The 21,723-nt window shown below is 34.4% G+C and overlaps 1 protein-coding gene across 9 annotated transcripts in view; it reads right to left on the bottom strand.

Moving 5' to 3' along the window:
- The window catches only part of METTL15 (methyltransferase 15, mitochondrial 12S rRNA N4-cytidine), a 375,213-nt gene that overhangs the window by 264,954 nt on the left and 88,536 nt on the right, over nucleotides 1-21,723 (bottom strand). For all 9 annotated transcript variants that reach the window (XR_014069232.1, XR_014069234.1, XR_014069233.1 and 6 more), the window contains exon 3: nucleotides 8,588-8,724. Coding sequence is in view for 6 of the 9 variants with exons in the window: in XM_081543521.1 (XP_081399647.1) it covers nucleotides 8,588-8,724 (137 nt within the window). In the remaining 3 variants the exon portion in view is untranslated. The remainder of the gene's footprint in view (nucleotides 1-8,587; nucleotides 8,725-21,723) is intronic.

The following is a 21,723-nucleotide window of genomic DNA, read 5'->3' as shown; positions in this document are numbered from 1 at the left end:
TCTTATCCTTGCAGTTTAAATTTTAGGTAGATAGGGTTGTTTAAGAAGATAGTATATTTCTTTCACATGATTTTTACATTGCTCCTGGAGACAAAATGCCTGGGATTGAGTTTGGACTCTGCTACTGAATGTGACTAAATTTCTGTTTTATATATTTACATGTATATGTAAAATAGTGTGGTAGCAAGAACCCAGGTAGTCAGACTGAAGCCAAAACTTGCCTTTGCCAAGATATCCTGTGCAAATTTAACGAAAAATAAGAAACGTTGGATAAGAAGGTAAATGGTAAAATTCAAGTGCTACAGAAGAGACTACACAACTTAAACAGATTATATGCATAATTTAGAATAGATCACATCATATAAGTAAATACACCTGTAACTTTCCAAGTTAGTGATCACAGAACAAACTTCAAACAAAAAGATGGAAGCCAGTTATTGATACTTATTTTTTCTGAAAACAAACAAAACATTGGAAGTTCAAATAGTATTAATGACATAATGCTCCTCAAGGATGTGAGACTATAGGAAAAATATTAATATCTCTTATCAACGGTAAGATTAGACAAACAATACTAAAAGCAAGAAACAAACAAACAAAAAGACTGATATCTATACAACTTCCAAAGTGTTATCCTAAATAAACTATTACCCATGTAAGAAAGCATTAGTAACACAGTCTCAGGTAGACAAACACACAGATGTTTCCCTTTTGCATATTTATAGAAAAACTAAGATGTAATCAATTAGTAGAGAACTGAGCCTATATAAAGAACTGAAAATGGAATTTATAGTATTATAAAAAGGCTAGTAAGATGCATTGAAATGAATCAAGTCAATTTATGTGTAATTAACTTTAGATATTACTGCCAAACAATGCACATGCAATCTGATAATTATCATAATAGTAGACAGTGATGTTTAAAAGCCAAAATAATATTTTAAAAGCCAAGATCTAGGAAAAGAATAGGAAGCAAAAACAAGTTCTCACTTTACATGGGGTGGTTAACCAATACATTTTTTTTTTTTTTACATACTTAACAATAAAAAATGTTTAAGTACTTTAATCCTAAAAATTTCCAGTCCCCTATAATGAAAAGGACATCTTTTTTGGGTGTTAGTCCTAGAAGGTCTTGTAGATCTTCATAGAACTGTTTAAGTTCAGCTTTTTGAGCATTACTGATTGGGGCATAGACTTGGATTACTGTGATATTGAATGGTTTGCCTTGAAAATGAACAGAGATCACACTATCATTTTTGAGATTGCATCCAAGTACTGCATTTCGGACTGTTTTGTTGACTATGATGGCTACTCCATTTCTTCTAAGGGATTCTGGCCCACAGTAGTAGATATAACGGTCATCTGAGTTAAATTCACCCATTCCAGTCCATTTTAGTTTGCTGATTCCTAAAATATTGATGTTCACTCTTCCCATCTCCTGTTTGACTGATGCTGGTAAAGTAATGCTCAAAATTCTCCAAGTTAGGCTTCAACAACGTGAACCGTGAATTTCCAGATGTTCAAGCTGGATTTAGAAAAGGCAGAGGAACCAGAGATCAAATTGCCAACATCACTGGATCATCGAAAAAGCAAGAGAGTTCCAGAAAAACATCTATTTCTGCTTTATTGACTATGCCAAAGCCTTTGACTGTGTGGATCACAATAAACTGTGGAAAATTCTGAAAGAGATGGGAATACCAGACCATCTGACCTGTCTTTTGAGAAACCTGTATGCAGGTCAGGAAGCAATAGTTAGAACTGGACATGGAACAACAGCCTAGTTCCAAATAGGGAAAAGAGTACGTCGAGGCTGTATACTGTCACCCTGCTTATTTAACTTACATGCAGAGTACATCATGAGAAATGCTGGGCTGGATGAAGCACAAGCTGGAATCAAGATTGCTGGCAGAAGTATCAATAACCTCAGATATGCAGATGACACCACCATTATGGCAGAAAGTGAAGAACTAAAGAGCCTCTTGATGAAAGTTAAAGAGGAGAGTGAAAAAGTTGGCTGAAAACTCAACATTCAGAAAACGAATATCATGGCATTTGGTCCCATCACTTCATGGAAAATAGATGGGGAAACAGTGACAGAATTTATTTTCTTGGGCTCCAAAATTACTGCAGATGGTGACTACAGCCATGAAATTAAAAGATGCTTGATCCTTGGAAGAAAAGGTATGACCAACCTAGAGAGCATATTAAAAAGCAGAGACATTACTTTGCCAACAAAAGTGTGTCTAGTCAAAGCTATGGTTTTTCCAGTAGTCATGTATGGATGTGAGAGTTGGACTATAAAGAAAGCTGAGCACTGAAGAACTGATGCTTTTGAACTGTGGTGTTGGAGAAGACTCTTGAGAGTCCCTTGGACTGCAAGGAGATCCAACCAGTCCATCCTAAAGGAAATCAGTCCTGAATACTCATTGGAAGGACTGATGCTGAACCTGAAACTCCAATACTTTGGCTACCTGATGTGAACAACTGTCTCATCTGAAAAGACCTTGATGCTGGGAAAGACTGAAGGTGAGAGGAGAAGGGGACGACAGAGGATGAGATGGCTGGATAGCATCACTGACTCAATGAGTTTGAGTAAACTCCAGGTGTTGGGGATGGACAGGGAGGCCTGGCGTGCTGCAGTCCATGGGGTCGCAAAGAGTCGGACACAACTGAGTGACTGAACTGAACTAAATCTTAAAAAATATTAACATCAGTTATTAGTAAATTGAGAAAAAAATTTTAATGTTGTCAAAATAGCTAGAGAAAAGGCCAAGACAAATATATATACATTGACAGTGGACAAGAGAAAATTTAAATGTTGAAGAAAATTTCAATAAAACACAAAAATAGAAAGAATAAGACAAGATGACATAGAAAGAGTAAGCTTCTCTTGATTTAATTATCCTTTACAGAAAACATGCTCAGATTTGTTTACACAAAGTACATCTGGTATTTGTTGTTTAAGGAAATACACCTAAAATAAAATAGTATAGAAAGATTTAAAATAGCAGTAATATGGATAAAGATAAGACTATATTAGAATTAGAATTCTAGTAAACTGAGTTGCTGCTTATTTTGGTTGTCATGGACTATGAATTATTTCAATTTACTTCTCAGCACTTTTCTGTACTTTGTCATTTTAATTCAGTAAATATATTGGTCAGAAACACAAATACTGTGATCAATGGAAAAATATATCATGCTTCTGGGTTGGGATGCAGATAAAGATGTCAATTCTTTATCATGTATTTAATACAATTGATCAAAATGGTTTTTAAACTTGGTCAAGATATTCAAAGTTTTAAAGGTATAAAAAGCCAAAAAAACCCAAAAGTTCACAAAAGAAATAATACATACAATATAATGAAACACTAGCAATTAAAAAGATGGAATGGAATATACAAAATCATTACTACTTAGTAAGGAGGTGGTTTAACAAGTGAGTTTAATTTTTTTCTGCATACTTTTCTATATACGTTTACCCCAGTGAGAATATCTACTTTTACAAACTATTCAAAGTAACACCTTGTTGTACTTTTATAATTTACTTTTTGTTGTTGTTGCTGTTGTTGTTTGTAGTCACTAAGTTATGTCTGACTCTTGGCGACTCCTAGACTGTAGTCTGCCAGGCTCCTCTGTCCAGTGGATTTTCCAGGTAAGAATATTGGAGTGGGTTGCTATTTCCTCCTGAGGGGATCTTCTAGAGCCAGGGATCGAACCTGCATCTCCTGCATTGGCAGGTGGATTCTCTACCACTGAGCAAGCAGGAAAGCACCATAACTCCTTTACCTACAGTCAAATGATGTAGTCAATTATAATTTTTATTTCCTTTATACATGTCTATATTCTCTAAACTCAATATGCAGAGTGCATATTAACTCTAAATTCAGGAAAAAAAGGTTTAAAAAAAATTGTCTTCCAACATCCATCTTCCACTGTGGTAAAAGTCAGCTAACACTCCAATGCTCCAATTTTAATATGTTTCCTCTTGCACAGTCCTCAGAGGCAATAGGGAAAAGTTTCAGTTTTCAAACAACAGGTGATCTGACATGTTATCTTTTCTGAAAGTGCTAAAATGGGTTAACCTAAAATTCAGCTTTCCTATGAACTGCTTAGTTTTTTTGTGAAAATGTTAGTTTCTATTTTTGACTTAGTTTTAACAGAGTGAAGAACCTGGGATTTTTCAGAAGCATAGGCTACACTTTCACAATAGCAAAATAAATAAATAAAAGAGAGAAAGAAATTCATTCCTCAAAAGATGTGCACATTGAAATGACAAAATGTTTCCTTTTTGCATACTTCACTATATCTTGTAATTATAGATGTATTTTTAAGAATATAATCAATTTATCTAACCTGTCCATCCTTCCAACCAATCACCCATCCATTTATCCATTATCCCCAGAAGTAATCCCGAGCCCAAATTTGTGTTTACCTTTGTTATGTACATTTTTATACTATAATTGGAGAGATATGTATAAATAATATATAGTATCACTTGGCTTTTTCTACTTTCATATGTATGCAGGGATGGTGATCATTCATCTAGTCTTGTTTCTTCTAACTATTACTTTCCCTTTCTCTGTACCTCTCTCCACTATTAATTTCTTCTTTCTCAAGTTCTCTATGATTATATATACAAAAATGCATACACAAAGTCTGTAATAAGCCTATGGATATGTTTCTTTAGGTATTGCTTCTTTTATTTAGATGTGATAGATTCTAAGCAGCTTATTTACTTTTTTAATATTAAAAGGTCTCCATGAAAAATAATAATACTTTCCCCCATATCCTCATTTTCAAAATTGCTATGTCTTGCAGTTTACTATGTATAAAGTTTTATACTATTATTATTTTAATTTCATTTCCCTTTTCACAGCTACTGATGTGGAGCATCTTTTCACACACTGATGTTTAGTGATTGACTCTTCTATTATTAGCCTACTTTTCAAATTGGAATTTGTTGTCTTATTGATTTTGAGAGAACTCTTTCTATTTGATAAATATTAATAGGGTTCAGGAAAAGTTATCTTAGACTATGGCACCTTGGTACACTGAATATCTTTACACTGAAAGAATCTGTGAAATGGCGCCTGCAGGTCATAAGAGCCTCGAGTGAGAGATGCCCTGTGTTGTGCTGTGCTTAGTCGCTCAGTCGTGTCCAACTCTTGGTGACTCCATGGACTGTAGCCCACCAGGCTCCTCTGTCCATGGGGATTCTCCAGGCAAGAATACTGGAGTAGGTTGCCATGCCCTCCTCCAGGGGATCTTCCCAACCCAGGAATTGAACCTAGGTCTCCTGCACTGCAGGCAAGATTCTTTGCCAGCTGAGCTACCAGGGAAGCCCAAGAGATGCCCTGCCTACATCTAAAAGTGTTTGAGATTTTAATAAGCACAGCTAATTGATTCTTGTGATGCTCATCAACCTGTCATTAACTGTATGACATGAAGCCATCCTTGTATTCTTGAATTAAACCCTACAAGGCCATAGTTATTATTCTTTTTGTCCAACTCTTTTTGAAACCCCCATGGACTATTATTCTTTTAACTAAATTATGGGTGACTTAGATATACTAGCACTGCATTTTGAATTCTGCATTTATATGCTTCAATGATGCTGGACTTTTTCTCTTTTTTCTTTTATACTATCTCTAGCAGAATTAGGCATTAAAACACTGTTGAATTCAATACAAAATGAACATTAAGAGCTCTGCATATTTACCATGGTCAGGACTAGCATAAATGGCAATGCTCTTTCCTATTCTTTAAGAGCTAGATAACAATTGCAAACCTGGTCACTATGCGTTTTTCTATATACTTTAGTTACCTTTCTAATGTCTTTTATGGCATAACCGATTAAAGGTTTATAATTATTGAATCAACTTTAATAATTTATATTTTGTTAGTACATTATTCATTTAATCTATGGTTCACATGCTGCCACAGAATTGCAGTAAAATCACCTTACAATTTACTTTGTGCCTATGGTTGGTTTTCTCTCTCAATCTTAATCATATAAATATTTTTGCTCTCTTTTACCATTAACAATCAGGCTGAAAGGGATTTTGCTATTTTCAAAGAATGATCATGAGAGATTTCTTTCTCCATTTTTTTTTTCTTTTCAGTATCATTGATTCTAGATTTTCTCTGGTTATATACTGTCACCCTGCTTATTTAACTTAAATGCAGAGTACATCATGCAAAATGCCAAGCTGGGTGAAGCACAAGCTGGAATCAAGATTGCTGGGAGAAATATCAATAACCTCAGATATACAGATGACAACACCCTTAAGGCAGAAAGTGAAGCAGAACTAAAGAGCTTCTTGATGAAAGTGAAAGAGGAGAGTGAAAAAGCTGGTTTAAAACTCAAACATTCCAAAAACTAAAATCATGGCATCCAGTCCCATCACTTCATGGTAAATAGATGGGGAAACAGTGGAAACAGTGACAGACATTATTTTCTTGGGCTCCAAAATCACTGCAGATGGTGACTACAGTCATGGAATTAAAAGACACTTGCTCCTTTGAAGAAAAGCTATCACCAACCTAGAGAGCATATTAAAAAGCAGAGACATTAATTTGCCAACAAAAGTCCATGTAGTCAAAGCTATGGTTTTTCCAGTAGTCACGTATGGATGTGAGAGCTGAACCATAAAGTTGAGTGCCAAAGAATTGATGCTTTTGAACTGTGGTGTTGGAGAAGACTCGACAGTCCCTTGGACTACAGGGAGATTGACCCTGAATATTCAATGGAAGAACTGATGTGGAAGCTCCATTATTTTGGTCACCTGATGTAAAGAACTGACATTGGAAAAGACCCTGATGCTGGGCCAGACTGAAGGCAGGAGGAGAAGGGGACAACAGAGGATGCGATGGTTGGATGGAATCACTGACTCAATGGACATGAGCTTGAGCAAGTTCCGGGAGCTGGTGACGGACAGGAAAACCTGGCATGCTGCAGTCCATGGGGTCACAAAGAGTCGGACACGAGTGAGTGACTGAACTGAACTGAGCTGAATTATCTCTCTGTTTTATTTTGATTTATCTTTTTGTTCTTTAATTTATTAAAGGGAATTACTTTGTGAATGAACCTAAAAAACACCTCAATAAAATTTGAGATAAAGTACTATACTTTAGTAAAATGAGATTATTGGGTGATGAGCAAAATATACATCCCATCCCTGTCACTATTAAGTTATATGTGCCTTTTAGCAAACTAACATGCATAGCTAATAGTTTCCACATTTGTAAACTGCAAAGAGAATACAGTCTTGAGATTCCATTTAAGACACTAGAGTGTTTGGAAGAATAAGAGATCTTGGGAATCACCACCTTTAGAAACAATAATATCTAAGAAAAATGAGGTTGTCTATGCTAGTGATATATAATGGAGACCTACATTCATTCTACAAATGTTCATATCCTAAAAAGTTTCACAAATATGAATGCCCCAGTACAAGACTTCAAGAAGGTGCATTTTAAGTTACTTTGCTTAAAATGAAAGAATGATTTAAAAAAATACTGTGCCATAAAAACATACCCCCATATTTTTGTTAGAAATAAAGAACCTGGGGTCAAATGTGTTTCCAGGGACTTTGCAAACACTGTGATCTTGCAAACAAAAATCTAGGTATATTTATTTACACTTTTATTGGGAGATATAATCACATAGATCTGCAAAGAGTCTGGGACCTGAGAGAGGTTGAAGACGATTCTAGATTTGTAATCCAGCGTTCTAACTTTAGCCTGTGACTGAACCTTTCCATGGTCTTACTTTCGCTACTTCACCAAAGAGACCTTTTCATTGTTGGACAACTACAACTGGTAAAAACTCTATGTCCAGTCACAACTTATCTCTAAAATTCTCATCTATTTTTTTTGATTTCAGTCTCTGGAGCTTAGCAGAATAGAACAACTCCCCATTACAGAAAAGAGCCCTTTACATATTTGGAGATGACCATCTGAATTCCAAGATAACTGTCTTTTACAGCCTGATGTCTTTTAAACAACATGGCAAATGGACGTAACTCATTAATTCAAATGTTTTCTCTAAAGGAAAATGCTTTTATGACTTACAAAGACAATAACCCTAAATTGTTTTAAAGTTCTACCATAAATGCTCACTACTTTTGACAGGGGATAGAAAGGTCTAAATTTATTTGTGAAGTGCCAAAAGATTTCAAAGAAAATTGCATTACATTGATGTATGTGACCTCATGAATTCTACAGAATTTTTACATATTTATTTACTCCACTAAATTCTTAGAAACTATAAATAAAATATTTTTAAAATGTTTTTAAAGTATGAGTTATCTGGCAAAAAACTATTGAAGGATGGATTTCAACACATCTTCAAATATCTGCCAAAAATAATTTTTTGTGTTTATACTTATTTTCAAAGGATAAATGCTGCAATATTTTTAAGTGGTTCTAAAAATATCATTTACATCAATTCTTTTTGGATAAAAAGGGAGGAAATATTTCGTTAAGTATAACATTATACAAGGGAGAACAAATTCCAAATGGTAAACCAAGACCCATAAAACTGAGCAACAAAATTAAATGTCTATACAAGAGTATTACTTACGGGTACAATTCTGAAAGCTGTTCAGCTATTGCATATGCTGTTGGGTCTCTGTCTAATGCATACAGAGTAATATCTGGCTCTTTCTGTAGAATGGCTCTTGTGTGTCCTCCTGAACCAAATGTCATATCTAGAAAAACCTAATCAACACAGAAAGAGAAAATTACCACTTAGTATGAACAAAATTTATTCTTGCCAGCTTACCTTATTTCTAAACACACATAATGCTTTTCAGAGACGATAGCAAACAGAAAAACAATTATTATACTATTATTAATATATTTTTGCCTAGAGTTCAATTTATTTTACGTTAAGTTTGGATCAATTATCAGTGATCAGTCCAAAAGAATTTGTCAGAGTATCAACAAAATAATAATTTTTGTCATAGGCTGGCCAGTTCACAACAAATTTACATTTCCTCCCATGAGGCCATACTGGCCATTGTGTTGTGCTGCTAGTTTTTTAAGGTTTTCAAGCTCCTGGCTAAAAATATTTCCAACAATTTATCATCATTTGGAAACAGTTTACAATTGGTATGACTCACTTTATCACAGTTTCTCTAAACACTTTATATTAAACATAAAGATATTCAAGAAGAGCGAGAGATTATACCTAACAGTAGTCATAGGACAAATATTTAATTAACAAATTAGACCAGGAAAAAAGCCCAGGGCTTAAGTCAAAACATCTGTGATAAATTCTATCTTTGCCACTAAGGAGCTATATTGCCTTGGAAAAGTCACTTAAAATTCCAGGGTGTCTCCAGAGTTTAGAAAAAAAAAGAAGGTCTAGAAGAAGATATCCCAATATCTGCCTAATTGGTAAGGGGACATATAATTTCTCATCTATAGTGAAAGTCGCTCAATCGTGTCCAACTCTTTGCGAATCCATGGACTGTATCCTGCCAGGCTTCTCTGTCCATAGAATTCTTCAGGCAAGAATACTGGAATGGGTAGCCATTCCCTGATCTAGGGTTTGAATTCAGGTCTCCTGCATTGCAGGCAGATTCCTTACTGTTTGAGCCACCAGGGAAGCCCCAAACATCTAGGTAGCAGCCAAAACACTTTTGAAGTAAAAGATTTACCAGGACAACAGGATACAATATACAGGGGTACGTAAGTTTAAATGCTTGGATCATTCAAGATACACAATGAAGATAACTGGATCTGAATCTATTTCTTAGCTATTTTATTTAGCCACACTAATAAAAAGCCAGCTGAGAGTTGGGCAAGAAACTAGAAATTAGACCAGGACCACAATGGAAAAGAATATTAAAAAATGATTGTAAATATTTATATATATATATATAGATATGTATGTGTGTGTGTGTGTAAAATTGAGTCACTTTGCTGTATAACAGAGATTAGCATAACACTGTAAATCAACTATACTTCAATTATAAAACAAGAAGGCCAGGTGGGAAGAAATCAAGCCTGGAGCATAAGAAATATGTATGTGAACAAGGTAGTTGAATTGTAATTTATTTGGAAGTCAAGATACTCTCAACACATCCTCTGAAAGTTATGCTCTTTAGTTTAATGCACTCTCTCAATATTTCACTGGTATGATGAAAATAAAAACAATTATTCCAATAATACTGAATATTATGACAACATACACTAGAAGTCAGACTGTTAAAAATGTTTAAACATAAAAATTTTTTAAAAGTTCATGTGTATATGTCCGAGCAATCCCACTGCTGGGCATACACACTGAGGAAACCAGAATTGAAAGAGACACGTGTACCCCAATGTTCATCGCAGCACTGTTTACAATAGCCAGGACATGGAAGCAACCTAGATGTCCATCAGCAGACGAATGGATAAGGAAGCTGTGGTACATATACACAATGGAATATTACTCAGCCATTAAAAAAATACATTTGACTCGGTTCTGTTGAGATGGATGAAACTGGAGCCCATTATACAGAGTGAAGTAAGCCAGAAAGAAAAACACCAATACAGTATACTAATGCATATATATGGAATTTGAAAAATGGCAATGATAACCCTATATGCGAGACAGAATGAGAGACACAAATGCATAGAACAGTCTTATGGACTCTGAGGGAGAAGGTGAGGGTGGGACGTTCTGGGAGAACAGCATTGAAACATGTATATTATCATATGTGAAACAGAACACCATTCCAGGTTCGATGCATGAGACAAATGCTCAGGGCTGGGGCAATGGGATGACCCAGAGGGATGGGATGGGGAGGGAGGTGGGAGGGGGGTCCAAGAGGGGGAACACATGTAAACCCATGGCTGATTCATGTCAATGTATGGCAAAAACTACTACAATATTGTAAAGTAATTAGCCCCCAACTAAAATAAATAAATTTATTTAAAAAAAAAAAAAAAACAGTTCATGTGTACATTGCACAAAGGAAATTCCTGTAATGGATTTGAACATTTCTCTGTCCTAAATGTTGTAACTTTTTCCAGGGAGAGTGGTCAGAGACAAGGCACAATTATGCTTTGATTTTTTTTTTTTGCTACAAGCTACCATGATGAGTCCTGTGTTCCAATCACGTCCTCAGAAAAGTTAGCCTACTATTCAAAGAATAATATGGAGGAATTTTCTGATGAAAATTGAGAAGAGGAGGTATATAAAGTATTACATAAGATGTAAATGTGATGAAAAGGTACAGGCACTGCTTTTTAACGTAAATTTTTTAGCATAACTTAACCTTGCACTTCTATAACTGTCAGCACGAAACATATGGCTACATATATTTTTCACCCTTTTAAATAGCAACTTTAAAACAATACTTGAAGTCTTATTATTTTTATGGCTGTTAGCAGTACATACTTAAATCTCAAGATTGAATAATTTCCTCTCCCAGGCTGTATACTTATTTTATACATCTATGAAAAAGAAAAAATCTTCCACCATAGTTCACCTCAGTTTTAAAATTGCTAGCAGTTTAGCATGATTTAAACAGAGAACTTTTCTAGGCTTGGAAAAGTTATATATGTGAACAAGGTAGTTAAATAGTAGTCATACTATCTTATTAAACCCTAACATCAAATCTTATATAACCCTAGATTTAAACTAAAAGTATATCAAATAAAATAATTTGAATATGATTACCTTCTCTCAAGCCAGGAAAGTCCCAATCAATATTTAAAAAGAAAAATTCTCAGTATTAAAAAATATTCTGGAAAATGTGAATGAGATGATTATAATTTACATGATTATTTTTTAATCTCTCATGGTTATGCCCTTGGTGATATACTGACAATCAAGGAAGTTTTCATAGAAAAAACATAGTCTACTATTACCAGTCAAGTGTAACACAAAGGATGAAATGGGAGACATATAGGATTTATGAAATGAGAACTGAACCCTACCATATGTCTTCAGTTAATAGGTGAAGCCATCAAATTTCATTTTAAATATTCTAATACACAATGCCCATTAAAAATAATAAGTGACATCTAGACCTTGTGAGTTATCCAGCACTACAACTGAAAAAGGAGCCAATTAGTTTTTCTTTTCTCTTGGGTCATTAACATGACATGCAATTACATTTTTTAATTTGTAAAATTTGATAATAAAATAAGGAAACTGGACAATTTTTCTTTGCATAACATATGCACAAGAACAACAAATCTGAATGTTTCCAAATAATCTTTTTATGAATCTCAACTATACATATATGCAAATGTTTATTTTATGCTACAAACATATGGAATTCTTTCTTTGAAATTACCTGATATAATTTCTCTAAAAAGCCAAACCCATATTTGATACCAACAGTTTTTTTTCTAGTAATTTCATTTAATACCTGCATAACCCTGGCCAAATCATTTTAATTGCCTAAGTTTCAAATTCTTCATCTAAGAAGTGGGAATAAAACATACCCTTGTTTACCTTGAAATTTATAAAGATTATCTTATTTCTTCCTTACAACCGCAAAGTAGGTGTTAGTAAGTTTTCTACACACAGAAGCTAAAATTGCACTAAGCTAGGAAGTGGTAAATGCAACAGCTGAATACAGGTGTAACTGGCTCTAAACCACTCTGACTATGCATTAAATCAATAAAGTCTATATATCTGCACACTGCTTTATGGCTTTCCAAGCATTAATGTCTTCCTACTTGGTCTAACAGAAGTCTGTAAGGGAGTATGGAAAAGTGGCATTATCCACATTTTTACAAACAGAAAACTCAGGTTCAGAGAGAAAATGTCATTTGATTAAGATCATATTACTAGTAAGTGAGGGAAAGAGAATTCTAAACAAGAGCTCACCATCTCTGATTTCTGTGCTCTTTCTGAAAGAAATAAAGAAAGAGAAAAAAGGAGAGAAGGAACAAAACAAAAATAAGAAAAAAAAATAAGTGGATGGTATAAGAATCATGCCCGAGATGACTTCATAAAAAGTATACAAGAAAAATTTACGTATTATAGATGATTCATTCCCACTGGAACTTACACTCTTGAAAATCCATCTTTAGGCATATCTCTCTCTCTCTTTCCCTCTCCCTTCCTTCCTCCTCTCTGTTCCTCTTCTCCTGTTTCAAGCAGACACCTAGGTATCTAGAGCTTTAGAATGTAGGTTCTTCCAGGATTTTTGCACAAAAGAAAGAAAAAACTTTCTACAACCACTTTTATATCTTTTAGTTACAAAAAAACAACAAAGTTCAGAAAGAGAGAAAGTTAGTTACACTGGGTAGGTGGTATCTTTAAGAAAAAGAAAGAGATTTCTTTGAAATTGAATAGAAGAGAGATGGAAAAGATGAACAAATTCCAGAGAGGTGCAGGACCAACGAAGTGACTGACAGGTCGTAAGATCTCAGAGCTGCTAGTTAGATGACAGAATTAGGGGATGGATCCTTGGTCAAGGGGTTCCCCGTGCTACCAGATTTCCATGCCTCTCTATGGCATAGAAGTAGAAAAACCAACCATTGGTCCTAGTGGGTCTACACAGGTTAAAACAAAAGGCATCTTAGGGGAAATTAAATGTGATATGAGGTGAGTAAGATGATGCAGGGCTTTGGCATGGCTCTGGATGGTGTGTGGGGTCTGGGGGATAAGTGAAATTGATAGCTTTACAGAACAGGGAGACTGAGGAGCAGAATTGAAATGAAGGTGATTTAAAGAAAATAAAAAACTAGCATTTGCAGAATAGGATGCATAACTACAATTCTTCAATTTGCCTCCAATTTAATATGGTAGTATCAGTGCACAATAGTAGGTGTGTAGTATATATTTAATGATGTGATATGAAAAAAAGAGTTAAGTCTCCCAATACAACTATGAAGACAGCAATACTCATTTGTTTATATGAATTCAGAAATACTCTTCAAGATTTGACTCATTATGATAGGATCACATAAAAGAGTCACAAGATGCCCAACTTTTAAGCCATTTAAAATCTACGTATATCTAATATTAGCAATAGACACATTAATAACAGAATTTCTTCAGAATATTAATAATGATAAATAATTATACAACTCTATAACATGCTTTTATTTACTGATCAGTCTCCTTTGAAATAAGAAAATGACACTTCTTAGTTTGGGTTAGTTCTTTTGATCAAATACAACTCAATGACATTTTATCCCCATGGTCTTCTAAATATCATAGAAAAGATTAGATTTTACTTTTCACCATGATGAGCCACACTTGAATAGCTGACCAATAGCTGTGGATCTGATATGGACATGGTACAAACACTGAATTTCAGAGCTCAGAGGGGAACTGTGTTGTTCAGTCACTCAGTCATGTCCGACTCTTTGTGACTCCGTGGACTGCAGCATGCCAGGCTTCCCTGTTCTTCACCATCACCCAGAGCTTGCTCAAACTCATGTCCATGGAGTTAGTGGTGCCATCCAACCATCTCGTCCTCTGTTGTCCCCTTCTCCTCCTGCCTTCAATCTTTCCCAGGATCAGGGTCTTTTCTAATGAGTGGACTCTGCATCAGATGGCCAAAGTGTTGGAGCTTCAGCTTCAGCATCAGTCCTTCCAGTGAATATTCAGGACTGATTCAGAGGGACATAACAAACTATTCCACCCCCTCATTTTACCTATGAAGAGACCAAGGCCCAACGAAGGTAGCTGGCAGCTAGTTGAGGGCAAAGTTAATACCAAAAAGCAGATCCTGTGCTCTTTCCACTCCATCTCATAATACTCCCCCACTGAAATTATGTAATCACATTGTAATAAAAACAATTCCTCACTGAAAAAGCATTTTCCTAATACAAAGATATATGCCAGTGGGAACTCTGCACAATGAGCCTCCAACACAGTTAAAAACAATTACTGTTCTACCATTTTAATTCTCTTAAGACTTTATGATGATACATATGTTGAACTAAATTCCAAAGACAATTATGTTTTATATGTGGCCTGAAAAAAAATGTCTGGCCATTATGTACAAGAGCAACTAGTGAAGACTTACTTCTTAAGATGTTACAGTTTTCAAATGGATTTGAAACTGAAAACAAAAAATTAAAACACCTAAAATCATAGACTCACAGGTGATTAAAGCTAGAAGGATCTATAAAGATAATCCAAATTTATCATCATTATATACCACTCTGTCTTTATAGATTATATCTGTATCCCTTTTATATAATATCTCTCAAATGTGATATCTTTAAGACAGCTAAGGCTGCTCTCTGAAGGGGTGAGACTGACAGAAATCACGAGATTTGCCCCAGATCACCCGCCATAGACTAGATACTTAAATGATTCTTTTTTTCCAATATAAGACTTCTAATTCTTGACATTTTCACACTGGAACAACACTGTTAAAATTGGACAGGAAAACATTTTTAGCCATGAACAGTACAAGGGCAGATCTTCCAGTTTCATTTTTCTAATGTTGATTAGTCATTTCCAATCTGTGCAAGATTTTTAATAGTAGGTTCTCATCTGAATTTGGAAACAATATGGCCTGATTTCACTTTAAAATTTCTTCCTATGAATATTTTCTTTTCTGGCAATTACTCATTTTGAATTTTTCGAATTAAAATGTTTTTGAAAGAATGTTAGTTAAATTTCACCTATTCGTAACTAGCTTCATTTTGAAAATACTGAAATGCCTCAGGAATATACTTAACTTTCTAGAGTTTTTTCAGGAGGTTATTATATTAAAATGCATGGCATTAATTGACAATCTGCGTATTTATGGAAGATCCAATATAGATAAAGCCATAGAAGGTAATACAAAGATAAGTTAGGAGACTTCCAATTTGGTGAGAGACTTTAGACATGCTTACAAATAACAATTAGTAAAAAGAAATCAACAATATAAGAAAGATACATATAATATTTTACAAGGAGTAAAAAGAAATATTAATTTTAATCAGAAATTAGATGAATGAAAGTGTAGTAGGCTACAGTTCAGCTGGGCCTTGAAGGCTGGGCAGAAGTCAGAGCTTACCCTTTCTTCTCATGTTCCACAGTCTCCAAAACTAATCAGTTGTCAAGTCCAGTTGATTTTATCATACAAATATATCTTAAATCTTTCTATTTTCATCATCAATTCAAAGCACTCAAACTTCTTTGCTTTATTAATGCAATAACCTCAAAACTCATATCCATACCTCTAATTTAACTTCTAATTCTTCTCACTACACTGTTAACAGGATATTCTTTCTAAAATAAAATAGCAGCACGTGGCATTCCTACTTAAACCCTCTCACAGGCTCTCCAAAAGTCCATGATAGAGTCCAAACTTCTAAAATGGACAATATTCTTCATATTCTGGCCCCTTCATTTCTTTCTAACATTATCTCTCACTACACCCAGACATGAATTTTACAATGTATTCTACAGCCATACAGAAGTATGTGCAATAATCAAATATGCCAAGCTGTCTCATGTCTTCTCTCCCATTTGTCTTATTCCATCTCTCAAATTTTATTCAAATTTTATTCTCAAATAATTCTGAGAACACTAATATGTCCACAGCTCTATTCTAAAAGTTAGAAATACAAGAGTATGCCTAAATAGACATGGGTCCTGCTCTCATGTAGTTTTCAGCCTGGAGGCCTGAGTTTCTCTAATATAGTATCTTATTATTATTATTATTATTATTACATTTTTTTTAGAATAACCTTTGAAAGTGTCCTAAACATTTGTGTTGCTGGTGGCAAACAATAAATAACACACAGAATGTAATCCATAAATACCTGCTGGATAAATAAAAACAAAGAGAATCAGAATTTTAAAAAACATTTTTAAAGAATTTAAAAAATACGTAGGAAAAGGATATGTCTGGTATAAGGAGAGCATGTTCGACTAGACTCTAGGATTTATTAGAAGAAGAGGGTGGAAAGGAGAAAAAGGAAAAAAAGAGAAATAAAAAAAAGAAAAAACCTTTCATGTATGCTCCAGATACAGGGTTAGTTTTGCAGTATGTAGCCTGTTTTACTGCTCGTAGTAGCAGGGTAAGATAGCCAAACTAGAGATCATGCAGGAAAGGCAGTGTGAGATCCAATTGCAGCAGTCCTAAAAAGCCAGGGCAAGTCATTTATACCATATTTGCTAGACACTGGACAGCTTTGAGGGCTTTTTTATATACAAAAAATAGACTGACTGACAACAGTATGAGATGGATGGTGTGAGAATATAGCAGTGACCTGGTGTGGAGCACTCAGCTAAGAGGACACAAAAGCCTGAAATGGCAACAGGAATGGAGACTAGTAACAAATGTATGCATGTTTATTTCATATTTATTTTATGCAAAATGTGGTGCTAAATATTTTATCTGTAGTTTTCAATCATTTTATATGTAGGCATAAATACACACACACATTTAGTTAATTGAATGCAATTTTCAAAACCACACTCTGAGCTAAGTCACTATTATTATTATTACTGTTTTACAGAGGAGAAAGGGGAGATTTAGAGAGGGCTAGACAAGCTGTCTGAGGCACAGCTATTGAATGGTGAAACCTGATTTCAAAAACAGTTCTGTCTCCTAAACATGTACTACTAATTGCTTTTTTACAGAGGTAAGACAGTAATTATTATAGATGTGGTGAGTGAAGAAGTAAGAAGAACTGTTTAAAGGCTCACAAAGCATGCTAATCTAGGTAACTAAGAGGTAACTGACACCATTTAATTTGCAATTACGTTAACTATGTCACACACTTTAAAAACTTGATCTCATATAATTCTTACTACAGCCTGCACAGTAGGTAAAATAATTCTACTTTACAGATGAGCATATTAGAGTCATTTACTTAAGAAAACATGAATTAGTTGTATAATTACAGACAGAGGCAGAAATAAGCATTTCCTTTTCCTCACTCCCCTCCATGCCCTGCCACCTCCCAGTTAGGACCAGAAGGGCCAAGTATCAACTTCTTACTCCAGAAGAGAGAAAACTAAAAATATGTGAGGATACGCACAGCTTGAGAGGGAGAACAAAGAGGTTTAAGAATTTCAAACAGGAGTAGAATCAGTCTTTGTAGTAATTGAAACAGTGAAGTGAGGAATATTGCTGAACAGAGATTTTGAAGAGAGTTTAAAACACACACACACACTCAAGTGTAATAGGCCCAATGATAACAGCATTAATACATAGAGGAAGCGAGAAGTTTGGTTCCTGAAAGTGCTTGAAGAACATTAAGTCCAAATTGTATTTTTAAAAGCTCATCCTAATAAAACACACACACACACATATATATATGAGTAAGTTAAATTATTTTCATTATATATATTACACTATATATTACACCATGCAGCCTTTGGAACACTGTGCCCCAAATATAATGTACCTGGCATACATTTACCAAATGGAACAGAGGAGAGCTCTTTGATGTAGCTAGTGAGGAAAATGTTGAGATGAGCTAGTTACTTGGATATATGATATAACAGATATTCTGACAAAAAAAAAAAAAAACACTAGAAAGTAATCTGGTTTATAATGTCACTGAGATGTTTATAATCGCTACGGCAAGCTATTATTCCACCATTGTGTGCTTAAATCACTCAGACTTCTGTTAACACTTTACTGATGTTTTCTGTCTAATCTGTTGACAGGTAGACATTTGTCATACTGATGCATTTGCAGACCAGAAATAAATTAGAACATATAACTGTGAACATAGAAGGCCACCAACCTCATAGTCAGCAACCATTTCTCCTACAAAACCCCTTGATTTACTATTGTCTTGTCAAGGTCTGTTGAGTATCCGTCTGCTATGTGCTTATTTTTGTTTTATTTGTAACTATTACCTGGGCGTATGTAAAAGGAAAAAAATCTCAAAAGAACCTAAAAGTTATACCACAAACAAAACAATCAATGCATTGCAATAAATTTATCTCCTTTCTTATTTTATCAAGAGTATTGGTGTTACTATGATGACTCATTCTGCCTAAATTCTGCAAACATTTCATCTTGTAGCTTAAATTGTATCTTATTCACAAAAGAAATCTTACTTGTCATAACAAAACTTATTTTTTCTCTTCTTCACAAAATATGTTCTTCAATTACATCAAACAATTAGAGTATTCATCCTTGCTGGTGATGAGTAACTTTTACTCTTACCTATAATAAGGAATGAATTTCAGTCACAAATCTTAGTCCTGTACAATGGACTGCCATGTGATCTGCTTTCAAATACAATGGTTGAACTAACACAAATGACTAAGAACAATATGGCATGAGTGGTCTCAATAAGCTTAATTTCTCAAAGATCTCAGGCACAGACAATGCTAATCTGTCAGTATATTTTGGAATAAGAAAAACAGTTTTTATTCAACACCATCAAGAAATTCAGATAAGGTATATTCTGAACAGACAAGACTTCTCTAGGAATAACACACAACTACCAAGCATGATAGTTATTTTCTTCTAAGGATTATTAAGTGTATAGATTTGGAAAAATAATGTGAAAATAATGGAATACTGAATTCTTACATCAATGTGTTCAGCAAATGCTCTTTAAAAAATTCTTGTTGGGGGTGGGGGGCACAAGTCATTTTACTGATGGTGGCTTCAACGTGGTTTAAGTATTAAATCTTAATCACCATTAAAATAAAACCAATGACGGTAATATTTTCTATTACTCAGCCTCCAAATAACATCAATTTTATACACATCAAAGCAAACCTATATACATAAGTTGCTGTTGTTTAGTCGCCCAGTCGTGTCTGACTCTTTTGTGACCCTATGGATTGGGATTTTCCAGGCAAGAATACTGGAGTGGTTTGCCATTTCCTTTCTTCAGGGCATCTTCCCAGCCCAGGGGTTAAACATGTGTCTCCTGAATTTTTTACCACTGAGCCACTGGGGAAGTCCCATATACATAAGTATTAGTGTTCAATTCACTGTGTGTATATGTGTCTATGTGTATGCATGTGCATGCACATGTATAAGGGTGGGTGAGGAGGAACTTCATATTCTTTAACTTGTTTAAACATGTGAATCAAGATTGGACAAGTTTCAGACTAAGAAACACTACACAACCATGAAATCCTCATGTGGAGTACATGTTATAAACTAAAACTTAAGAAGTTACAAAGAGTTCCATATGTTAGGAAGAAGAAAAATAATCAAAAAAGTCTTTAAAAATTCAAAACAATTAGAAGAGGCAAGTTGAAGAAAATATCTAATCTAATCTAGAACAAATTGCTTCTGTGACTTTCAAGTATTACATGAATTGAAAAACAAGATATGAACGAGGCAGCAGGGTATACAAGAAAGAGATCAAAGGTCAAAATATCTGATTTCTGATCCAGAATCTATCACTTAATTGCCATAAAGTTTGGGCAAGTTACTTAATTTCTCTGAATCTCAATTTCCTCATGTATAAATGGAGACAAATATACCATTTTAGCCCATATCACCAGGTTAGTGGGATATGCAAATAAGACAATATCCTTGAAGGAAATTTAAAAATGGTATGGTGCTATGTAAATAATATTAATAAAATACATTTTAATTAAGAAAATAATTATTCACAAAAGGCCTAAATTCCATAATAGTTTATCCACGCATGCTATGTTGCTTCAGTTGTGTCCGAGGCTGTGCAACTCTATGGACTGTAGCCCTCCAGGCTCCTCTGTCCATGTGGATTCTGCAGACAAGAATACTGGAGTAGGCTGCCATGCCTCCTCCAGGGGATCTTCCAAACCCAGGGATTGAAGCCCTGTCTGTTACATCTCCTGCACTGGCAGGCAGGTTCTTTACCATTAGCACCACCTGGGAAGCCCAAATAATTTATACTAAGTACAAAAGTAATTTAGCATACAAAAAACATTTCATAGCTTCTTAATTTGAAGGAACACAAACAGAACCTTCAGTTGGTAGATGGTCTTTAAAAGGAGCCTCTCAATAATGCTAAGACTTCTAGAGGGAGAAGTTTCAAAGAATTTTAAATGCAATAAAAATCACCTATGATATATCTGAAATAAGACAATTCCATAATTACTCTGACTTTGCTGTCTTAAAACTAAGAAAATATTTTTGAATTATCTTCTAATTCAGCCCAAATTAAAAAAATACAGCTTACTAGATGATCTTTTAAATACTCTTTAAAAGCAAATGTTTAAAATGTAAATATTATTATTATTTTTCTTATTCAGATAGTAATACCTTTAAAGATTTTTAGTATTGCCCTTTAAAATTTTATCACAATACTAATCATATTTTGGAGCGTAAACAACTGCATTTTCAAATGAATGGGACAGTAGGCCTAATTTAAATACACTGGTATTCTGACATATTACTAGAAACAAAGAATCCAAAATTTCTCAATTTTTAACTGACCAGGAAGACTTTATACATCTTTCAATTGTGGTCAAATGAAGTTGGCCAAATGAAGCAACATTCATACTAAAATCAATTATCTAATAACCTTGTTAATAAAGTAAAAATTATACACTTATTGCATAAATTCTGTATGAAGTATAGAGAATTTTGGAGTATAAATTTTACAGGGAGATAAAAAGAATTATAAAATATACTGCTAGCTTCCTAATAGACTTTCAGTCTATTTGAAGAGACCAAACATGAATCCCTGAAATGATTAAATAACAAAATTCCAGACATGTCAAGTGTCAGTGTATAGTTATATGTCAATGTTAACAAGGAGTAAATTATGTTTTATGGAAGCTGCTGCTGCTGCTAAGTCACTTCATTCATGTCCAACTCTGTGCGACCCCATAGACGG

The sequence above is a fragment of the Giraffa tippelskirchi genome, chromosome 11 (assembly GCF_054371585.1).
Source record: "Giraffa tippelskirchi isolate mGirTip1 chromosome 11, T2T-mGirTip1v1.2.pri, whole genome shotgun sequence".
Taxonomy (NCBI): domain Eukaryota; kingdom Metazoa; phylum Chordata; class Mammalia; order Artiodactyla; family Giraffidae; genus Giraffa; species Giraffa tippelskirchi.
This window is presented reverse-complemented; position numbering and strand designations above follow the sequence as displayed.